Consider the following 16,846-nt stretch of genomic DNA (forward strand, 5'->3'; position numbering starts at 1 on the left):
TTAAGTATCTTGGATGCATTAATGAATTTTAAAAATGAGTTTTATGCTTGGTAGTGTATATATGTCCATGCCACTCTCTCACTTTGTCACAGCTTACCCTTCCCCCTCCCCATATCCACAAGTCCATTCTCTAGTAGGTCTGTGTCTTTATTCCTGTGGGAAGCAGCCACATAGCACAGGGAGATCAGCTCGGTGCTTTGTGACCACCTAGAGGGGTGGGATAGGGAGGGTGGGAGGGAGGGAGATGCAAGAGGGAAGAGATATGGGAACATATGTATATGTATAACTGATTCACTTTGTTATAAAGTAGAAACTAACACACCATTGTAAAGCAATTATACTCCAATAAAGATGTTTAAAAAAAATGAGTTTTATATATGAATTTTTGATTATAGTAAGTAACTTTTTATAATTGAATAAGATTCTTAGCTAACTATTTTTCTTTTATTTTCCTTATATTTAGTATTCAGAGGGTTTATCCTTGGAGTCATATGCTCTCAGTATTGTGCAGTTGCTTGGCCTTAACATGGGAATGAGTTATGATAATACTGAGATCTGCCATTGTTCAGGAGATGTTTGCACAATGTCACCAAAAGCTGTGTAAGATCATTTTCTTTATTAAACACACAGTATACTTAAAAATTTTTTTTTGGTTAGGGACTTTATATTTCTATAACCAAACTGAATTAATTGATAATTATAGAACACTATATCCTACACTAGGCTGCGCATTCTTTTCAAGTGCAGATGGAACACACACCAAAATAGACCCAGCACTCCCTCAGGCCTCTCCATGCCTGGGGACATTCTCTTCCTCCTTCCTACCTTCCAGAGTCTGGCTTGTATTTTTCTCTGCTGGCTAGATTGAAGGTACCCTCTGGGGACAAGCCATATGAATTGTGTGATTTTAGTGATTCTATTTAAAGTTAAATGCCTTGATACTGGCATTATACAATATAAGGATGAACAGTACATTTCAAGTTAAAAATGTATCTTTTTTTAATTTAGAAAGACATCAAGTCACAAATAAGTAAAACTATGCCCCACTGAGAGAGAGACTACTGAAGAAAAAGGCTTTTTAAAAATTTTAGTATCATTGATAATACTTTAAAAACAATTTTGAAATCAGGTAGTACAAATCCCCAAGTTTTTTCATCTTTTCCCAAATTGTTTTGGTTATTCTAGGTCCTTTGTAGTTTCATATATATTTTATTATCAAATTTCCAATTTTTATGAAAACTGTTGAGAGTTTTAAAAATTGAAGTATAGTTTATTTACAACATTATGGTAGTTCCAGGTATACAGCATAGTGATTCAGTATATTTACAGATTATATTCCATTATAAGTTATTACAAGATAATGGCTATAATTCCCTGTGCTATATATATACTGTATCCTTGTTGCTTATCTGTTTTATACATACTAGTTTATATCTCTTAATGCCCTACTCTTAACTTGCTCCTCCCCTCCTCCCTCTCCCCTTTGGTAACCCCTTGTTTGTTTTCTATATCTGTGAGTCTACTCCTGTTTTGCATATGTGTTCTTTTGTATTATTTTTTAGTTACCACATATAAGCGATACCATACGGTATTTGTCTTTCTCTATTTGACTTACTTCACTTAGTATGACAAATACCATACAGTATTTGTCTTTCTCTGTTTGACTTACTTCACTTAGAATGATAGTCTCTAGATCCATCCTTGTTGCTGCAAATGGAAGATTTCATTCATTTTTATGGCTGAGTAATATTCCATACAATATCTTTTTTATCCATTCATCTGTGGATGGGCATTTGGGTTGCTTCCATATCTTGGGTATTATAAATAGTCAACTTTGGGAGAGTAACCATCTTAACAATACTGAGTCTTCTAATTCTTGAATCTGGTATATGTCTTCATTTACTTAGGTCTTTAATTTTCCCCAGCAATGTATGGTATTTTACAGTTTAGAGGTCTTGTACTTGTTTTGTTATATTTATTCTTAAACATTTTATTCTTTTTTTGCTATTTTGAAAAGAACTGTTTTCTTAATTTCATTTTCAGAGTGCTCATTGCTAGTACATAGAAATATAATTTTTGTATATTGACTTTGTGTGCCACAAACTTCCTAAACTCAACAGAAATTGCAGGAGATTTTATTTGTTGATTACTTAAGATTTTCTATAAACAATATCTTGTTGTCCATGAATAAGAACAGTTTTATGTTTTCCTCTCCATCTACTTGTGTGTAATTCCTTTTTCTTGCTTAATTGCACTTGAAATAAATTCAGCCCAATGTGAATCGACCTGGTGAGAGTGGGTACCCTTGCCTTGTTCCCAATCTTAGCTATAGTTTTTTTTTTTTAATAAATGTCTTCTCTTCTAAAACAGTGTCTTTTATTCCCTGTAAATTGTGTTGTTTTATTTTTCTTCATCATTCCAATAACTATCTGACTTATTTCATATGCCTGTTTCCTGATGTTCATACTTTTTGCCCCTAGCAGGCACTTGGTCTACGTTTCACTACACACCAGTTGCCTAGAAGAGTGCTCGGTAAATGTTTCCAATAATGACCGTTTAGATCAGTATTCTTATTATTTCATTTTGTCCTGTGATGACTGAATCTGTGTTATCCCACATATCTGCGAAGGCACAAAGTAGATAATAACTAAATTACTTCTTCTCTGTGTGAAATTGTTTCTCAAAGGAATATTCTTTCATCATCTTTTTGAGTGTTATATTTGTATACACTATAAAAAATCAACTTTTGAGGTACGATTTGTCTACAATAAAATTCGTACACTTTAAACTTTAAGTGTACAAGTTTATGACTCTTGATAAATATATACAAATTACTGAACCAGTGTCAATCAGGCTATGCAACATTTCCATTTCCACAGAAAGTTCTTTTGTGATCCTTGGCTGTCCTTTTTACCTTCCACCCTACGCCAGTCAACAGCTGATCTGATTTCTATCACTACAATTAGTTTTACTGGCCCTAGAACATTAGGTAAATTGGATGATATGCACTCTCTTTTGAGTGTTCACTCTGTAAGGCTGTAATTTCTCTGAATTATTTAAAATTTTTCTTTAATTAATTGAATATATTTATAATGGTTCCTTTCTAGTATTTGTGTGCCAAATCTAACGCCTGGGCCATCTCAGTGTTGCTTACTATTGACTGCTTTTTTATTGACTATGGTTTACATTTTCTTATTTCTTTGTATGATTATTAGTAGTAGTAGCATATTGGATATTGTTTGATAGTACAATAGAAAGCCTAGATTCTCATTACCTTCCTCTGAAAAGCATTGATTCTTTTTCTACCAGGCAATTCAATTATTGGGTAATCATTTTAAATTTTATGTGCTCGGTTTTATACTTCGTTAACATGAGTCTATAGAAAACTCAAGGCATTTCCAAACCCCTCTAAAATGGCAGGCCTGAACTTCCAAACTTGGTTTCCTCTGGGGATGTTGTCAGGGCTTGAGTTTAGACTCTAACTGTTAGGACTGATACAGAGTAGATTTTAGTATAGGGCAGAGGTCAGCCAACAATGATCTATAGGCTAAATTTGGCTGCCTGCCTGTTTTGTAAATTCATTTTATAGGCTTACTGTTTTATGTGTTCTTCATGGCTGCTTTTGCACTACAGTGGCAGAGTTGAGTAGCTGCAACAGAGCATATGGCATATAAGCCTATAATATGTACTGTGTGGCCCTTCACAGATAAGTTTGTCAGCTACTGGTCTAGGGCGTAGTCTTTACTCTTAAATTGTATTCTTTCTAGGGTTTTAGTTGGATGCTGATATATTAGTAGACTACTAACAACTTTCTCACTCCATCAGGACAGGTATTCCTCTTGTCCCTCCCATGGTATAAATCAAACAACAGATTCTTGTTTGAAAAATGCCTGATTACAGAGAGCAAAAGATCTAAAATATACTTTTAAAGATAATACAGACATGTTCATATTGATATTTACAGAAAAAATACAAAAATGATATTAAATAAATAAAAAGTATATTAAATACTGAGGCCAAAAATTTTAAATTCAGTTGTTTGGCACTAAGAAGGTAAATAAAGAGTAACACAGTTCCTATGTTTAAACAATTAGTAAAGATTTTAGGATAGGTAAATAATTGGTCTTCTTTAAAACAGGATGAATGGCAAAAGATTTTGGAATTTTTTTTTCATTACAAGAATTTTCTTGGTGAAATTTAAAAAGTGTGTTAAAAATGTTAGTATTTTTAAGATACTTTTATATTTTTAAAAGTGTGCTTATTGTTATCCGTGAGAATAATGCTCTTTAAATCTCTCTTCAAAACATCATACATTAGGAGAAATGTAGAGTTATACAGCAATAATTTTTGTCATACCCTTTTTTTTTATATATTTTAGGCTATCTGGGGGTATAAAGGATTTTAGCACTTGTAGCTTGGATGACTTTAAATATTTTGCTGCACATTCTGGCCTTGAATGTCTTCGTAAAATCCTTCCTGTTGGGCCAGTTTACAAACAGAAGAAGATGTGTGGCAATGGAAAGTTGGAATCGGGTGAAGAATGTGATTGTGGCACTTTACAGGTTAGTGGAAATTTTTTCAAAAATATTATTTCCCGTATATGTGAGTATGAGGTGGAAAAGAAGATCTTGTCTTTTAGAAGAAAAATTTTGAAAAGTACCTTCTTTGGGGAAGATGGAAGCCTTTAAGTTTCCTAATTTTGCCATTTTTTGAGGTGGGGAGCAAACATCCTTTAGTTAATATTTGTCTTCAAATATTGTCTTCCTAAATTCTTCAGTGCATGCATCAGCTCTAATCTTATAATCAGTGACCACAAAGAGTGTATAAGGAGTTGAAGACATATGCCTTTAACAACAAGCAGTAACAAAAAGACAAGAACATCTAAAGACTATAGACTATATAGCAAAATGCATCGTTTGCTATTATACGGAAAAAAAGTTTTGTATGGACAGGTTATGTTTCGCTTCCACACTGCAGTGGATGCTCCTGCCATTGCAGTAAGGGAAGATAAAGAAACACAAAGAAACACACAATGAAACTGCAGTAAGGCACGAAAAAGAAACACACAATGAGCGGAAAGGAAGATTAAAACTGTCTTTAATCAAATTCAACTTGGCCACGTGATTGGAGAATCCTAAACAATCTACCCCCAAAGTCTGCTAAAGTTAATTAATGAATGCATGTGAACCCAAATTCCATGGAGTTCTATGTATAAACAATGAACAAATGTAAAATGGACTAAAATGTACAATTCCATATACATTGTTTCAAAAACATGACATAGAGATAAATTTAACAGAATACGTGCAAGACCTGTACAATGAAAACTCACATTGCTCAGAGAAATGAAAGAAGATCGAGAGGGAGACATATCCCACTTTCATGGATTGGAAGACACAATATTGCCAAGATGTCAGCTCTACATCAACACTCCACACAATCCCAATCCCAACCCCACCATCGTTCTGTGGAAATTGACAAGCTGATACTATAATATATATGGAAATGCAAAGGACCTAGAATAGACAAAGCAATTAAAAAGAACAAAGGTGGAGCACATACACTAATTTTCTGTAAATTTCAAAATTTTCTATAAAGCAGAAATAATCAATATAATGTGGTATTGGCCAAAGCATAAATATATCCCTTAATGAAACAGTATAGAGAATCCAAATATAAAATATTTATAAGATCAGTTGATTCTCTGCCAATCAGAGATGTTAAGGCAGTTAAATGGGTGAAGAAAACCTTTCCAACAAAGGTATTGTATGAGCTAGATATCCACGTACATAAAAAGGAAACTTTGACATCTCACCATACACAAAAACTAACTTGAAATGGATCAAAGACCTAAATAGAAAAGTGAAAATCCTAAAGCTCTTAGAGTAAAACACAGGAGACAGTCTTTTTGACTCTGTGATAGGCAGAACGTTCTTAGATAAGGCAAATAAGAATGAGGTTTTAAAGAAAAATATGTAAGTTGTACTTAATCAAATTTAGAAACTTTTAGGCTCTGTTAAGAAAAATAAAATGATAGACTCTGAAATGGGAGATTCAAAAGCCAATTCAAAGGACTTTTATTCAAATACATTGAAAGACAAGAATTATGGTTTCTGGTCTGACATGTGAGAAGTTTAGAAGTCACCACTTAGTCCTTACAAGTAAAAAGCTAACCAACTTGGAAAAGAAATAGCTCTTCTTGCATCCATCAGAGATGTGAGGTCACAGAGCAAACCACTGCCCCACAAATTGGAAAAACCAACAGGTGAATGCAGAGAATCACAACTTAATAGAGTAGCAACCCACAAGCTAAAACCTTTTGGGAACCAGTATCTGGGTAGGAAAACCTGAACTGGAATTGACAAATTTCTGGAGTCTCAGTGTGTAGAACTCTGATAGTTTAAAACTCCAGGAGAACCCGATCATAGGAAGGTCCCCACACTTTTATGAGTTGTACCTGCAGAAACTTGAACTGTTTGTCACAGTGAATACTGGAGAGAAGTCTAATGCTTCTGGCAGAGGGAGGGGAAAAGGAACCATTTTGAAATAGCCAGAGCATTCTATTCTTAAGAAAGTCTGCCCTTACAAATGGAGTTGTATTGAAAAAGAAAAAAAACCCCAAACTAGAATAGCCAAACATTTGATTAAGAGATACAGTAAGAAAAAAAGCTAACAAAGGAATATTTAAACTTTGAGTACATGAATACACGAGTCAATAGATGAAATAAATAGCCTTTTTAAAGTATAATATTGCTGCCTGTGGTGAAGCTGTTCATTGAAAATACCAATTAAAAATACCAGTAAGGGGCTTCCCTGGTGACGCAGTGGTTGAGAGTCCGCCTGCCGATGCAGGGGACACGGGTTCGTGCCCCGATCCGGGAGGATCCCGCATGCCGCGGAGCAGCTGGGCCCGTGAGCCATGGTCGCTGGGCCTGCGCGTCCGGAGCCTGTGCTCCGCAACGGGAGAGGCCACAACAGTGAGAGGCCCGCGTACCTCAAAAAAGCCAAAACCAAAACCAAATAAACAAAAAAATACCAGTAAGAAAAAACACAACACCAGGAAACTCAAACTTCTAATATTGGTAAATTACAGAGTTTAAAACAAACTCGCTACTGAAGACTGGAAAGGTTGATTGAAGGCACTGAATCTTGTAAAATACAAGTACATATGGGGCCAGCATCCCAGTGAAATCTGGACAGACCAGACTGGCTTCTGGGACCACTTTTCTGGGGACAGAAGTTTGGGGGTTTGCCATTTCAGACAGAAGCTGAGAGTCTGCATGCTGGCAGTGTGTAAATAGATTTATTATGAAAGCAAGAATATAGGAAAAATTTAGAAGAGAATGGTAGCTAACAAGAAATCTAGTAACTATTTCCTCTAAGTTTTTGGCTCCACGGTAGTATGTTAATATTGTTCAGATTATATGGAATGTAGTGAAATGACACATTTCTTTCACAACCTACTGGCTGAGATGTTGATTTCAATAAGTCTCATGTAAAGAGTGGGATTACTGAAACTGGTTTTTAAGAAATGCTCATACTTCGTAAATAAATTCTGTATTGCAGTTTTATTTGATTGTACCTAATCATGCATGACTGAGTAACAAAGCATTTGTTTCCAGAATTGTACACATCCAGACTGCTGTGATCCTAGAACATGTACAAAGAAAAAAAATAAAATATGTGGTTCGGGGGAATGCTGCACACAAGGTTGCAAGGTAGGAGGCATTCTGTATTTTATATGTTAGCATTAAATTTCTTTTTCTTAAAAAATTTATTTATTTATTATTTCTGGCTGTGTTGGGTCTTGGTTGCTGCATGCGGGCTTTCTCTAGTTGTGGTGAGCAGGGGCTACTCTTCATTGTGGTGCGCGGGCTTCTCATTGCAGTGGCTTCACTTGTGTAGAATGGGCTCTAGGTGCACGGGCTTCAGTAGTTGTGGCGCACGGGCTTAGTTGCTCTGCGGCATGTGGGATCTCCCTGGACCAGGGCTCGAAACTGTGTCTCCTGCATTGGCAGGCGAATTCTTTTTGTTTTAAATTTATTTATCTATTTTTGGCTGCATTGGGTCTTTGTTGCTGCGTGCGGGGTTTCTCTAGTTGTGTCGAGTGGTGGCTACTTTTTGTTGCGGTGTGTGGGCTTCTCATTGCGGTGGGTTCTCGTTGCAGAGTACAGGCTCTAGGTGCGTGGGCTTCAGTAGTTGTGGCTCGCAGGCTCTAAAGCACAGGCTCAGTAGTTGTAGCGCATGGGCTTAGTTGCTCCACAGCATGTGGGATCTTGCTGGACCAGGGCTCGAACCCGTGTCCCCTGCATTGGCAGGCGCATTCCTAATCACTGCGCCACCAGGGAAGTCCCATCATTAAATTTCTTGAAATACTTGTTCCAAGGAGATGGAAAACATGTCACTGCTCTATGCAGTCCTTCCCATCTTATTATATGCAGGCAGCATTGGAGCCCCTGTCACACTTCAGTCCACTCTGTAATCTGTCATTTCTAGGACTCCCCTGTACATAATGCCTGATGCTTCTCTCTCCTGATTTGACTTCCCATTCCTATACCACATTACAAATCTTTCCTGTACCCACTGGGATTTCTCTGTGATCAACATACACCTTGGGCAACCTTCTTAAATTCTTATTTTATAAGACCATACTTAACATAGGGACAGGAAGTTAGATTAGTTCTTTTTGTTGGCTAACTTCTCTTTACTGTCTTCTGGTAAAAATCCTCTCTACCTTCACAATTCATTCAGTTACTGTTACAACCATTCAGTTCCTTTTAATGAAAGCATTTAACGAGCTCCTGAAAATTGCCCAACACCCAGCATAATCCATTGGAACCCTAAGGAGAAAGAAACAAACTCTGAACAAAGGTAAATGCACATATTCTTAAGATGGGAGGAAGAGCATGATTTAATCTTTAAAAAAACTTTCCCCAGGTTTATTGATATAGTCAACATATAATTCTTTACTTTAAGATGTACAACGTAATGATTTGCTCTAAGTGTGTATTGTGAAATGATGACCACAATAAGGTTAGTTAACACATCCACCACTTCACATACTGAGAACATTTAAGATTTACTATCTTAGCAACTTTTAAGTATATAATAACATTATTGTTAACTACAGTCACCATGCAGTACATTAGATCCCCAGATTTTTTTCATTTTATAGCTGAAAATTTGTACCCTTAACCTACATCTTGCCATTTTCCTCACCTAGCGCCCACTGGCAACCACCAGTCTACTCTCTGCTTTGAGGAGTTTGGCTTTTTTACATTTCACATGTGAGATTATACAGTATTTCTCTTTCTCTTGTCTGACTTATTTCAATTAGCATAATGTCCTCCAGGTTCCTACATGTTGTCGCAAATGGCAAGATTTCCTTATTTTTTATGGCTGAATATTATTCCACACTACATTTCTTTTAATACATTAATCTATTGCTCAACACTTAGGTCATTTCCATATCTAGGCTATTGTGAGTAATGCTGCGATGAACATGGGGATACACCTGCCTCTTCAAGACACTGGTATTATATCCTTCAGATATATATCCTGGATCAAAGTAGTTCTATTTTTAATTGAGAAACCTCCATATAGTTTCCCATAGTGACTGTAACAATTTACATTCCCTCCAATAGTGTGCCAGGGTTCCCTTTTCTCCACATCCTTGTAAACACTTGCTATTTGTTGCCTTTTTGACTATAGCCATTCTGACAGGTGTGAGGTGATATCTCATTGTGATTTTGATTTTCATTTCCCTGATTAGTGATGTTGAACATCTTTTCATGTGCCTGTTGGCCATCTGTGTGTCTTTTGAAAGATGCCTATTCAGGCTCTCTGTCCATTTCAAAATCAAGTTGTCCATCCACGTCTCTACAAATGACCCCATTTCATTCCTTTTTATGGCTCATTAATATTCCATTGTATATATGTACCACATCTTCTTTGTCAATTCGTCTGTCAGTGGGCATTTAGGTTGCTCCCATGACCTGGCTATTGTAAATGGTGCCACAGTGAACATTGAGGTGCATGTGTCTTTTTGAGTTATGGTTTTTCTGGGTATATACCCAGTAGTGGGATCTCTGTGTCATATGGTAATTCCAGTTTTAGTTCTTTAAGGAACCTCTACACTGTTCTCCACAGTGGCTGTATCAATTTACATTCCCACCAACAGTGCAAGAGGATTCCCTTTTCTTCACACCCTCTCCAGCATTTATTATTTGTAGATTTTTTGATGATGGCCATTCTGACCAGTAGAGACTGTCATACAGAGTGAAGTAAGTCAGAAAGAGAAAAACAAATATCGTATATTAAGGCATATATGTGGAATCTAGAAAAATGGTACAGATGAACCTTTTGCAAGGCAGAAATTGAGACACAGAAGTAGAGAAGAAATGTATGGGCACCAAGGGGTGAAAAGGGGGGGGGGGGTGGGATGAATTGGGAGATTGGGATTGACATATGTACACTAATATGTATAAAATAGATAACTATTTCTCATAGATAACTATGAGAACCTGCTGTATAGCACAGGGAACTCCACTTCTCTGTACAGTAGAAACTAACACAACATTGTAAAACAGCTATACCCCAATAAAATTTTTTTTTAATTTTAAAATAAAAATTAAATTTAAAAAAAGGGAAAAATAAAATCAAGTTTTTGTTTTGTTTGCTTGTTTGTTTTTTTAATATTGAGTCATCTGAGTTCATTTTATATTTTGGATATTAGCCCCTTAACAAACATATTTGCAAATATCTTCTCCCATTCAGTTGGTTACCTTTTTGTTTTCTTGATGGTTTCCTTCATTGTGTGGAAGATTTTGTTTGAATGAGTCCCATTTCTTTATTTTTGCTTTTTATACCCTTGCCTGAGGAGACAGATCCATTAAAAATATTGCTAAATTCAAAGTCAAAGAGTGTACTGCATATGTTTTCTTCTAGGAGTTTTATGGTTTCTGGTCTTGCATTTAGGTCTTTAATCCATTTTGAGTTTATTCTTGTATATGATGTGATATACACACATCATATACAAAAATTTCATTCTTTTAGGTGGAGGTGTCCAGTTTTCCCAACATGGCTTATTAAAGAGACTGTTGTTTCACCATTGTGTACCTTCTTGCCTCCTTTGTCATAGATTAATTGACCATATGTGTATGATTTATTTCTGAGCTCTCTATTCTGTTCCATTGATTTATACCTGTTTTTGTGTCAGTAGCATACTGTTTTGATTACTGTAGCTTTGTAAAATAGAAGTCAGGGAGTGTGATAACTCTAGTTCTTTTTTTCCTCAAGATTGCTTTGCCTGCTAGGGGTCTTTTGTGGTTCCATACACATTTTAGAATTCTTTGTTCTAGTTCTGAGAAAAATGTCATGAGTATTTTGCTAGGGATTGCATTCAATCTGTAGATTGCTTTGGGTAGTACAGTTATTTTAACATTAATTCTTCCAATCCATGAACATGGTATATCTGTCCATTTATTTGTATGTATTCATCAATGTCTTATAGTTTTCAGAGTATAGGTTTTTCACTTCCTTGGTTAAATTTATTCTTAGGTATTTTATTCTTTTTGATGTGATTGTAGATGAGATTGTTGCGTATGTCTTTAGCTCTGAATTGAGTCTCTTATAGGTAGCTTATAGATGCATCTTGTTTTTTTTTTTATCCAGTCAGCCTTTTGATTGCAGCATTTAGTCCTTTGACATTTAAAGGGGTTATTGATAGCTATGTACTTACTGATATTTTATTTCTTGCTTTCTGGTTGTTTCTGTAATTCTTCTCTCTTTTCTTTCTCTTTTAGTTTCTTCCCTTGCAGTTTGATGATTTTCTTTAGTGTTATGTATGGGCTCCTTTCTCTCTAATTTTTGTATATCTATTGTAGTTTTTGATTTGGGTTACCATGGGGTTCATATATGTCGACCTGTAGCTACACCTACTTGTTTTAAACTGATAGTCATTCAAAATTTAAATACAATTCTAAAAGATCTACATTTTTTACCCTCCCCCCACATACACTTTGTGTTTTTGATGTCATATTTTACATCTTCATGACTATCCCTTATATGTTTATTGTAGCTATAGTTGATTTTTACAATTTTTGTCTTTTAACCTTGATACTAGATTATTTAAGTGGTTGATCCACTGCCTTAACTATATATTTGCCTTTACCAGGGAGATTTTTCACTTCCTATATTTTCTTATTTCTTGTTGTAGCCTTTTATTTTTCACTTAAAGAAGATCCTTTAACATTTCTTGTAAGTTTGGTTTAGTAGTGATGAACTCTTCATTTTTGCTTGTCTTGGAAAAGCCTTATCTCTTTTTCAATTCAGAATGATAACCTTGCAGGGTAGAATATTCTAGGTTGTAGATTTTTTTTTTCTTTCAGCACGTTAAATATATCATACCACTCTCGTCTGTGGTGGAAAGTTTCTTTAGAAAAATAAGCTAAGAGCCTTATTTGGCTTCCCTTGTATGTGACTTTGTCTCTTGCTGCCTTTACAATTTTCTCTTTATCTTTAACTCTTGCTATTTTAATTATGATAATTCTTAATGTGGGTCTCTTTGGGATCATCTTGTTTGGGATTCTCTGTGATTCCTTTACCTGGATATCTGTTTCCTTCTTTAGGTTAGGGAAGTTTTCAGCCATAATTTCATCATATAAAGTCTAAAAGTTAAATTTATTCCCAAGTAATATAATGTTTTTGATACTATTATAAGTGGGATTTAAAATTTTTCTTTTTCATATATTTTGTTATAAATGGATAGAAATGAAAATGATTTTAGTAGTTTGATTTTGTATCCTGCAACTTTACTGAATTTGTGTATCAGTTCTAATGGATTTTTTTTGTGGTTCTTTAGGATTTTCTGTATATAAGATCATGTCATGTGAAAACAGCGACAATTTTACTTCTTCCTTTCTGATTTGAGTGCCTTTTATTTCTTTTTCTTGCCTAATTGCTTTGGCTGGAACTTCCAGTACTGTGCTGAATAGGAGTGGTGATAGTGGATACCTCCGTTTATTCCTGATCTTAGAGGAAAAGATTTCAGCTTTTCACTATTGGGTATAATGTTAGCTAAAGTTTGTCATATATAGCTTTTATTATGTTGAGATATGTTCTTTCTATACCCAATTTTTTGAGTGTTTATCATGAAAGGGTGTTGAATTTTGTCAAATATTTTTTTCTGCATCTCTTCAGCAGATTATATGAATTTTACTCTTAATTTTATTAATGGGGTGTATTGCATTTATTGATACCTGTATGTTGAATCATTCTTGCATCTAAGGTATAAATCCCACTTGACCATGGTGTTTGATCCTTTTAATATGCTGTTGAATTTGGTGTGCTAGCATTTTCTTCAGAATGTTTTTCATCTGTATTCACCAGGGATATTGGCCTGCAATTTTCTTTTCTTCTGGTGTCCTTATCTGTCTTTAGTACTGGGGTAATGCTGGCCTTGGAAAACGAGTTTGGAAGTATTCCCTCCTTTTTAATTTTTTGGAAGAGTTGGAGAAGGATTAGTATTCTTCTTTAAATATTTCATAGAATTCACTTGTGAAACCATCTGGTCCTGGGCTTTTCTTAGGAGGTTTTAAAAACAAATTTAGTCCCTATAGCTTTGATTAGTCAGTTCGAGTTTTCCATTTCTTCATGATTCAGTCTTGGTAGATTGTGTTTTTCTTGGAACGTACACATTTCTTCTAGGTCACACACTTTGTCAGCATATAATTCTTCATAGTAGCTACTTATGATCCTTTGTATTTCTACAGTATCAGATTTAGTGTCTCTTCTTTCATTCATAATTTTATTTTATTGAGGCCTGTCTTTTCTTTTACTTCGTTAGTCTAACTAAAGTTTTGCCATTTTGGATTTCAAAAATCCAACTCCTAGTTTTATTGATCTTCTCTATTTTCTTTTTAGTCTCTATTTCATTTATTTCCCCTCTAATCTTTGTTCTTTTCTACCTTTTGCTAACTTTGGGTTTACTTTTTTCCTCCTTTTCTTATTCCTTTAGGTGTAATGTTGGGTTGTTTATTTGAGATATTTCCCTTTTTTAATGTGGACATCTATTGCAATAAACGTAACTCTTATAACTGCTTTTGTGGCATCTCATATATTTTGGTATATTTTTTTTTGTTTTTCTCTATTTCAGGATTCTTTCTGATGTTTCTTTTATTTCTCCTTGATCTATTGGTTGTTCAGGAGTGTTCTGTTTAATTCTGCATTTTCTGCATTTTCCACTTTTTCCTCTTTTATTGGTTTCTAGTTTCATAACACTGTAAAATACACAAAATATTATTTCAGTCTTAAGTTTCTTAAAACTTGCCTGTGACCACCATATATCCTATTGTAGAGAATGATACATGTGCTTTTGAGAAGAATTTGTATTTTTTTCCATTGGAAATAATGTCCTATATATGTCTCAAGGTCTATTTGATCTATAATGTTATTCAGGTCTGCTATTTTCTTACTTTCTTTCAGGTTGATTTATCCAATGTTAAAAGTAGGGTATTGAAGTCCCCTTCTGTTATTGTATTGTTGTCTACTTTTCCCTTCAGTCTGTCAATATTTGCTTAAAGTTTTTAGGTGCTCCAATATTTGGTGCATGTATAGTTACAAGTGTTATGTTCTCTTGATGGATTGATCCCTTTATCATTTTATAATGACCTTCTTTGTCTTTTGTGACTGATTTGACTGAAAGTCTATTTTGTCTAGTATAAGTGCAGTAAACCCTGCTTTCTTTTGGTTAGCATTTGCATGGAATATCTTTTTCTTCCTTTCACTTTCAGCTTAGGCATATTCTTAAAGCTAAATTGAGTTTCTTGACTGTTAAATCTTTTTTTTTTCTCTATCCATTTTCCATTCTGTATATTTTGATTGGAGAACTTAATCTGTTTACATTTAAAGTAATTATTGATAGGTAAGGACTTTCTATTGCCATCCTGTTAGTTGTTTTCTGTTTTTTAAAGTTCCTTTTTCTTTTCTGTCTTCCATTTTTATTTATTTTTTGTAGTGATATATTTTAATTTGTGTATCTATTACAGATTACCTCTTTGTGAATACCATGATGCTTATAAAGATATCTTATAGATATAACAGTATATTTTAAGCTGCTAATAGCAACCCATCTTCTATAAATACAAAAGCTTTGCATTTTTAATTCTCCTCCTCCTATATTTTATGCATTTAATATCCCACTTTGTATTTTTTATATTGTGAATCCACTAACAAATTATTATAACTATGTTTATTTCATAATACTTTTGTAGTAGAGATAAATGCGATTTGTCATGATTACAGTATTAGTATATTCTGAATTCGACTATATATTTACATTTACCAGTGAGTTTTACACTTTTATATATTTTCATGACTTAGTGTCCTCTTATAATTTGATGAACTCCTTGTTGGATTTCTTATAAGCAGGTCTGGAGGTGATGAACCCTCTTACCTTTTATTTGTCTGGAATTGTCTTTATCTCTCCTTAATTTTTGAAGGACACTTTGCCTTGTATAGTTTTCTTTGTTGGCAATTTTTTCTTTTAGTATTTTGAATGTTTCATCCCCCTCCATCCTGGTTTGCAACATTTCTGCAGAGAAATCCACTGATAACCTTATGGATTCCTTTATATGTAGTGAGTAATTTTTATCTTGCTGCTTCAAAAATTTTCTTTTGACTTTTAACATTTTGGTTATAATTTGTCTTAGGGGAATATATTTTGGGTTTTTCTTGTTTGGAGACCTTTTAGCCTTCTGTTCCTAGCTGTCCGTATGTCTCCCACGGTTTGGGAAGTTTTCAGCTATTATTTCTTTAAAAATCTTTCTGCTCCTTTCTCTCTGTTTTCCCCTTCAGGAGCTCTCATGATATGAATGTTCATTTGCTTGATAAGCTACCATAATTCAGGTAGGTGTTCTTTGCTTTTTTATTATTTTTGGTTGTTGTTGTTTCTCTACTAGATAATTGGAAATAAACAATATTCAGGTTCACTTACTCTTGCTTCTGTGTGATTGATTCTGCTTTTGAAGTCTTTTATTAAATTTTTATTTTTATTATTGTTTTCTTCAACTCTACAATTTCTGTTTGGTTCTTTTTGATGGTTACATTTTCTTTATTCCTCCATTTTGCTCTTGCAGTTTTTTCAATTTCCTCTGGTTATCTACCTATGTTCTCTTACATTTCTTCATCGAGGTTCTTTAAGATGATTATTTAAAAATCTTTCCACAAATTAAAGCCCAGATTTAGATAACTTCCCTGGTGAATATTACCAAACATTTAAAGAAGAAACAATAGCAATACACCACAATCTCTCCCAGAAAATATAAGAGAAAGGGATACTTTAAAACTCATTTTAGGGCTTCCCTGGTGGTGCAGTGGTTAAGAATCCACCTGCTAATGCAGGGGGCATGGGTTTGAGCGCGGTCTGGGAAGATCCCACATGCTGTGGAGCAACTAAGCCTGTGCACCACAACTACTGAGCCTGTGCTCTGGAACCCGTGAGCCACAACTACTGAGCCTGCGTGCCACAACTACTGAAGCCCGTGTACCTAGAGCCCGTGCTCCACAACAAAGAGTAGTTCCCTCTCACCACAACTAGAGAAAGCCCACGCACAGCAACAAAGACCCAACGCAGCCAAAAATAAATAAATTTATTTTTAAAAAACAAATAAGAAAAATAACTCATTTTAAAGGACAGTATTACCCTGACACCAGATGAAAGCCTCACAGGGAGACTATAGACCAATATTCCTCATGAATGTCAATGCAAAATCCCTTTTAAAATTACAAACAGAATCCAGAAATATGAAAAGAATGCCACCATGACCAAGAGGGATTTATTTCAGTA

The 16,846-nt window shown here is 34.7% G+C and overlaps 1 protein-coding gene across 1 annotated transcript in view; it reads left to right on the top strand.

Moving 5' to 3' along the window:
• LOC111173533 (disintegrin and metalloproteinase domain-containing protein 5-like) overlaps nt 1-16,846 on the top strand; it is a 134,668-nt gene that overhangs the window by 51,761 nt on the left and 66,061 nt on the right. The window contains exons 11-13 of the mRNA XM_022571269.2: nt 464-600; nt 4,379-4,562; nt 7,623-7,718. Coding sequence (XP_022426977.2) covers nt 464-600; nt 4,379-4,562; nt 7,623-7,718 — 417 coding nt within the window. The remainder of the gene's footprint in view (nt 1-463; nt 601-4,378; nt 4,563-7,622; nt 7,719-16,846) is intronic.

Source organism: Delphinapterus leucas, chromosome 21, assembly GCF_059928025.1.
Source record: "Delphinapterus leucas isolate spDelLeu-1000000601 "Yukka" chromosome 21, BTC_Dleu_Yukka2, whole genome shotgun sequence".
Lineage (NCBI taxonomy): Eukaryota > Metazoa > Chordata > Mammalia > Artiodactyla > Monodontidae > Delphinapterus > Delphinapterus leucas.